Below are 6,920 nucleotides of genomic sequence, written 5' to 3'. Positions count from 1 at the left end.
CTGCTGAAGCTTTAAATTTGAGGTTTCTCATTTGTTAGAGCTTCTGCATAGGTGTGTAACTTCAGGAAATTGTGCTTGAAAGGGGAGGTAAGTAACTTGAGAGGTTGTGGGTGTGTTGGGTTTTTTTGGGGTGGTGGTGGTGTTTTGTTCTGGTGTTTGGTTTTAATTTTTTTTTTTAATATGCTCTTGAGATGGAAAGAAAAGGATAAAAAACGATGCCACTGTTTGCAGACCAGACTAATACAGGTGCCCAAAATGCCTTGATGTGAAAAGAGGATCTTGTGTCTTCTTCAAGTAGTCCCCTCTGCACATCAAAACGTACATATTCTGTCGGTTGTACTCTTTGAGTGCATGTTTCTTGTGTACTCTTTTATTTTGTCCAAAGCACAACAAAATTCACATCTGTCTTTTTAAACACAGGTTGGAAAGCATTATTGGGCTTTTGCCTCTTAGGACATGTTCTCTAGGGCTGCCCAAGTAATCGGCTTGAGCACCTGTGAGGGACAAGGAAGTTTGTCCTAAATGAAATATTTTAAGCTTCTGAGGAGAAAGTACCTCAAGTATGTTTTCTTATTTTTCTTAAGGAAAATACAGAGTTTAAAATAATTAGTTAAAACCTTTTGCTTTTGAAAAGGAACTCTTATGCAAGCATTTTCCATGTCTGTTCACAAGTGGATAATAAAAAAGTCTTGTTCTCCCCAAGGCATCAGATTAGTTTCAAGATTAGAGGATATTAACATGTGTCCCAGTGGGATGAGGTTGTTGATACTTTCTGGGTTAAAATACCAGCGTAAATGAAAATCTTCCTTACAGAAGACCAAAATTCACTTTATTTATAGAAGTTCTTGTACATGTACATCTTGGCTGGGTGATAAGACTTTCCTGGAAGATGAAGTAAGCGTCAATGGATCAGCATACAAACTGCAGTGATTTCTTTGGCACCCCTCACAAATTCTGTTGTTTGTGCTCGGGTGGAGAGGACCTGTCCCCTGCTGAAATGCTGTGCCGTGCTGGCTAGGAGATGGCTCTGGCTGGCCACTGCGAGTGCCTTCCAGGCAGCGTGTCCCTCTGCTCTGCTCCCGAGCAGGCCATGCAGCAGCTCTCCTCCTCACTGGCTGGTCTGCAAGCACATGGATGTTACACCACTGGTCCTTTTCCAGTTTGGTGACCCAGTCCAGCAGGAAGGAGCAGCTCTGGGCTGGAAGGGATGGTGTCATGGGGAAAAGCAATGGTAGAGGGCTAGAAGGAAAATAAACAACAGCCTTGTGGATAGCTAGAATTCTGAACTGGCACATTGACTCCCTTGGGTTGAGGAGACTGTTTCAGTGTGCTATTGCAGCATCCATAAATTCTTTGTGTGACCAATAACTTGTTTGTTGGAGGGAGTTGCACTTTTCATGTCACTGAGCTGGGCCCAGATCTGTAGGCTTAGGGCTGCTGTCTGGTTTTGGTTTGATTCATGGTCTGTCACTTGGGTTAACTTTGCTGCCTGCAGACTGAGTTGATCAAGTGCTCTTTTGGAGTGCAGTTAGAGAAACTTGGGCTTGTTTTGCTTTTTCTGACATACCAAATGTGTATGTTTCATTTAATGTGAGTGAAATGGACTCGCCAAAGCCCAGAAAACCTGCCCTGAAACTCCAATCCCAAACCATCAAGTTTCCTCACTAGAAGAGACCACAATATTCGCAGCAGTACCTGGAATGTTCTAGATATTCAGGAAGAATTAGATTATGCCTGCATAGCTCATAGTTTAAAGTTAGCAGAGGGAAGTGGAGCATTTTGAATCACTGGGATTCCATTAGGTGTTTGCACTGGCTTTTGTGAATAACATCAGAGTGTTTCTGTCCACAGCAGTAGGCTATAGGCAGCAGAAGAAAGGAGGGGAGATGGAAATGCACATCAAAGGAGATGGCCTGGTTGGTGGAAATATTCCCAATGCACACGTACTAAGAGTTAATGTTCCCTGTGCTCTGGAAAAATCGATCAGGGGAAGATGATCGAGCTCAGAGGTAGGACAATTGTACTGGTTTTCTTTTGCTTGTTTGGGTTTTAGATTTTTGTTTGCTTTTAAACTATCTTATTTTACACAAGAAGAGTTGCCATTATCTGAATAGCTGAAGGCTTTTAGGAAGTCCATGTGTGCCCATGTGAAACAGTAATCGCATGACGGACCCCGTGAGCGCAGCGCTGAGCTCTGTGCGGTCTTGTATCAAGTGTACAACTCCGTGTGGCCTCAGCTTTCACACTTCTTAATCACCCTCCTTTTCTTCATTAAACTTGATACAGTGTTTAACTTCTTAAGCTAGAACTTCAACAGTATTCTGCTAAACTGAGCTTCCAGTAAATGGTTGACTACTGTGTCAAATGTTTTCTTAAAATACATTATACTGCTGAGGTGAAATGGTCTGGCTTTACCTTTATTTAAGCAGCGCTTCTGATTAATTAATAATCTCTATGAATATGGTAATTGCAGTCCTATCGCCAGAGATTCATTTGCATTGGGGCTGAAGCTGAAAAGTTTTCTGCCAAGTGCATTTTGATCTTCAACAAAGTAAGTTGAGAATGTGCAGGTAGCATCCAGAATACACGGACCAGTCTGTCCTGCCACCGCCTTTATTACGGGGAACAGATTAATTTACTTGTGAGTGAGCAGATTCAGTGTTCAGGGATTTGGGATAGGACAGCAAGCTTGGTCACACGTCAGAAAAAGTCTGTAAGAAATCTCCCTATCTGCACTTCTGCTGTATGCTTCCTGTCCTTGATAGTTTTTCTTTGGTTTAATTCATATTTTGAATTCTTGGATCTCTTCTCTTGCAAACAGCATTTCGAGCATCCGTCTTGCTGCTCAGTGCCAGTTATTTCTCTGCACCATATGAAAGCACAGCTCTTCCTCTTTCTTATTTTACATTTGGGATGTTCATGTTGTTTTCAACAAAGCCTGCTAACTCATCACATTTTACATTTATTACTGCTATTTCTTGGGAGACTCTGTGGATTAATTTTGGCTACGCATTCTCTTATCAGTCATGCATAGTATATGCAACCTTAGAGAAGAAGTAACTTTATTGACGAGTTGGTCAGCGGTGCTGTGGCTTTGCTGTTCTGCACAACGGTCAACTGGGTGTAAGAATACTAAGAAAAAAAACCCAACAAACCCGTCAACATGACGTAATTGCCTTTTTCCTGTGTTCTCCTGTTTAAAGGAGCCATGGTCACGTCCTTGCCTGGCTTCAAGCCTGTCTGCAGGTACCAGTGGTATGAGCTGAAGTCCTCTGTAGCAGAAGCACAGATCTCTTTGGGGAGTTTGGTATCCGGTGGCTCTTCACCGCATCCTGAATTTAAGAAGCAGTGGCAGGTGTGGGGGGAAGTGATCTCTTATCTCTCTCTGTTCATTTTAATATAGGGCCATGACAATAACTTCTGGAGGGCCTTCTTTCTAGCAGTGGCGTCTGTACGTGTTGGGCGTCCCTTTTCACCCGTGTTTCTCCCAGTCTTTGAACTGATCCTTACTTCTCACCTTGCTTTGCTGCTGCTGGGATTCTTTTTGTCCTTGCTAGTGTGTGATGCCATTTATCTCATCTGAGGAATAGATTTCAGTTTAGATCATTGAGAGCTTTAATGCAATTAAATAACTCTGTTTCAGTATGAGAATGCAAATTAAGACGGGAAGGAAGATGTTGCATAATTATTAGTTTAAAAGCATCGTGAGGAAAAGAAGCTTTAAGGTTTACTGAAAGGAATTTGCTGCATCAGCTGACTGCTCAGATTCCATGGTGAAAACAAGAAGCAGGCAGCTATGCATGGCAAGGTAGGCTTTCCCAAGTGACATTTTACTTATTTACTGACACTTGCTGAATTCTTTAGAGACCACTGGAGAAGAGAATACTGTGTATTTCTTTCTTCAGTCATATTTCCTTTAATTACTTCTGCTATGACTTATTCTATGAACGTAAGAGTGAAAAATGCCTTTTTCCTTCCTAGTGATTCTAGAATCATGGAATGTGTGGGGTTGGAAGGGACCTTTAAAGATCACCTGGTCCAACCCCTGCAGCAGGCAGGGACAGTGTTAGTAGGTTGTTTTTTTTTTAGACATCAATCTTTTGTGAAATGGTGTTTTGCCTATGATGCTATAACTAGCTTTGCAATCTGGAGCTTAACGGATAAAACTATTTTCCGAGGGAAAGGAAACTGAGCTTGATAATGTATACATCTAGATACACACATATGTATGTGGAAAAAATACATAGCATGGTTAAACCAAAGATTTCTAATACAGTGTGTGGCCCTGCAATGGCTGTAGTAAAGTGAAGTACACAAGTTGCTACTTATTTTTATAAACCCTTTGGTCTTAAAGAGTTTTAGGAAATCAAGCTTTTTAAAGCTGTGTTTAAAAAAAAATTAAAAAAAATATTACAGCATGGAGAGTATGGTTCAGTTTTGTCCCTGATATCAAAATCTGATCTATTTACCTGCATGTTTGTCTTTATCCTGCAAAAGCCCTTGTTTCTGGGGGTGTCTGAGTGCCAGGAAACATTTCGCTGGTTTCACTGGTGCCTTCCCAGGCCACGGCTTCGCTCAGCGCCAGGAGCCGCGTCCTCCTCCCACCCCCGGCTGGGAGCTGCGCTCAGACCCAAAACACCAGAGTGGCTTTAGTGCTTCTGGAGCTTCACCACACTTCTTATTTGCTTGTACTCAAGCCCTGGAAGTTCTGTGTCACAACTGGGTTTCTGTGCCAGAAAATGGTTTGTGTGGGAAAGGGGCTGTGGTATAAAATTTGTCGTGAGGTTCCTACCTGTTTCATGCTGTCGCTGCACTCATAAATGTAAAAAAGTGCTAATTGAGGGCTTCTTACTTTTAAATAGCAACTCATTCTCTATGCTTACTGAAAGACAAAAAGACACTGGTGATATTTTCCTGGTCCCTTTTGAATAAAATTTGTATTTATTAATACTTATTGCTGAAGTGTTTCTTCAGAACAATTAGAATGAGAAGTTTGTTCTCAAAGGTTATCCTTTGTGTATTCAGAATAAATATAAGGCATTATCAAAAAGGAAAACCTTTTTCAACCCACTTCAACAATGAATTTTCATAAAAATAAACATGGAAAATAGGCATTTTTCAAATGTATCTTCACTCAAATGAATTTTGACTCATTATAAAGATTTCCATCGGAGAACTTGGAGAGAAATCAATTTGAGAGAGGCTCCTTATGCTGCCCTTACAAATACTAAACGTTTTCTCCACAGGGCTCATGCAAGGCAATGAACTGAATAAATTAAACCCAGCAAACATGTTCTGTGCTGGAAAAGAGAGATGTCTGAAAACATACTGGCTGTGATTGAATGTTCTACAGATAAGTCCTGCATTTATTTGGTGTATTTATGCACAAGGCATCTTATTTCAGCCACCTCTGGGAGCAGTTTTAAGTCTTGCCTACATTGCACTCGGCTGTGGTTTGTGTCGTCTGCATTAGCAAATTAGTCCCTTAAAACTACTCCCCGGGTGGATTTTAGGTTCATAATGCTAAAATTCACCACCAAAGCTGTACTGGTATGTGCAAGTTAAAGAGACATGGACCTGCTCTTCAAGCCAAAAGTCAGTGAAACCGGGTTTGGGTGTCCTTGGGGGCCTTGGCCACAAGAGCCTCGTGTTTCTTTAATCCTCATTTCCTGGTGCTCCCTCATTCTTGAACAAAATGCAGCTGGAAATTGAATTCAGGAATCTGACACTTTTTGGAGTAGCTGCAGGGAGCGAAGTGCGGCTCTTAGAGTGTTGCTGCGTAATTTGTTTGTTTGTGTCCTTTTGCTAAACCTCCTTGATCTCTCTGTGTCTTTCTGTGCAGGTTACAAAAGTACGATCTCTTGCAGCCCTTAGGATAGGAGCAAGGTAAAGATCAGCAGAAGACGTGGGCTCTGCCATTGCACTTGTGTCAATCTGGACAGTTTACAGCGCTTTAAATTAGGTGCTGCCTGGTCCATGAAGAGCTTTCTGGAAGGGCCAGGAAGTGCTGTTGCGACACTTCGTTAATGTTTGGCTCTCTCATGGTCTCTCTAAGTCTCTCCTTTATTGTCTTTTCCCAGGAGAAAATTAGCTTTTTGAAGTATTTAAGCTGTTGTTCTTCCCAGAAAAACAGGAAATAATACAAATATGTAAATCTTTAACATGTAATGGGACGTGTTAGAGTGAATGGTGATGCGACCCTTAAAAGTGCTTGGGAATCTTGTAGGCTTTGCCCACAAAATGACGCAGCATGAGAAGCCTGACTATACCCAGCCAGGGTCAAGGAAAACAAGAGTAGATACTTTCCAAGTTTTATTGGTTTTCTACACGATTTCTAATAGCTTTGAGGATACATGAGTAGCGTCAGATAATTTTCTAATGTAAACCTCCCGATTGAATATGTCTGTACATACCTTTCCAGTGTAAGCACCCCTTGCTGCTTGCCTTTTTGTACGCTATTAGGATGTGCATACTGTGTATACGTAACTGCGTTGAATTGTGCGCCCCGCACAGAAGCCTGAATAAATGGGTTTTCATGTTAATCCAAAGAATCACTATTCCTTTGGTGATCACTATTACTTATTGCTGGATCGCACCATTTTTTTCCATTTCTCTGAGAAGTTTAATTCGGTTTGTGGCACCAATCTAAGGTGGAGTTTCCAGGTAAATGTCCTGTGCTGTGATCAGAGAGCCATGGGAGGCTGGGTCTGCAAAGAAGGGATCTCTCTTGAAGGAAGAAGATGGGAGCTGGTAATTGAGGCAGCTGGTGATGGAGTAGATGGACACCTGAATGATTCTCGTGTTCAGCTTACATCCCCTGGGAATATACCAAACCCTGGAAACGTTTGCACTCCTCGTGGTGCCTTCCTGTGCCAGGGCCTCCTGCACTGGGAACTGCGTGGGTGGATCCACTGGAGCAC

At 42.0% G+C, this 6,920-nt stretch overlaps 1 protein-coding gene across 1 annotated transcript in view; it reads left to right on the top strand.

Moving 5' to 3' along the window:
* Nucleotides 1-6,237, top strand: part of RDX (radixin) — a 16,060-nt gene extending 9,823 nt beyond the window's left edge. Inside the window, exon 8 of the mRNA XM_010182390.1 lies at nt 5,843-6,237. Coding sequence (XP_010180692.1) covers nt 5,843-5,879 — 37 coding nt within the window. The 3' untranslated portion in view covers nt 5,880-6,237. The remainder of the gene's footprint in view (nt 1-5,842) is intronic.
* Nucleotides 6,238-6,920: the final 683 nt, after the last annotated feature.

The sequence above is a fragment of the Mesitornis unicolor genome, unplaced genomic scaffold, assembly GCF_000695765.1.
Source record: "Mesitornis unicolor isolate BGI_N332 unplaced genomic scaffold, ASM69576v1 scaffold16764, whole genome shotgun sequence".
NCBI lineage: Eukaryota > Metazoa > Chordata > Aves > Mesitornithiformes > Mesitornithidae > Mesitornis > Mesitornis unicolor.
The sequence above is the reverse complement of the archived record's forward strand: the minus strand, read 5'-3'. Positions and strand labels throughout refer to the sequence as shown.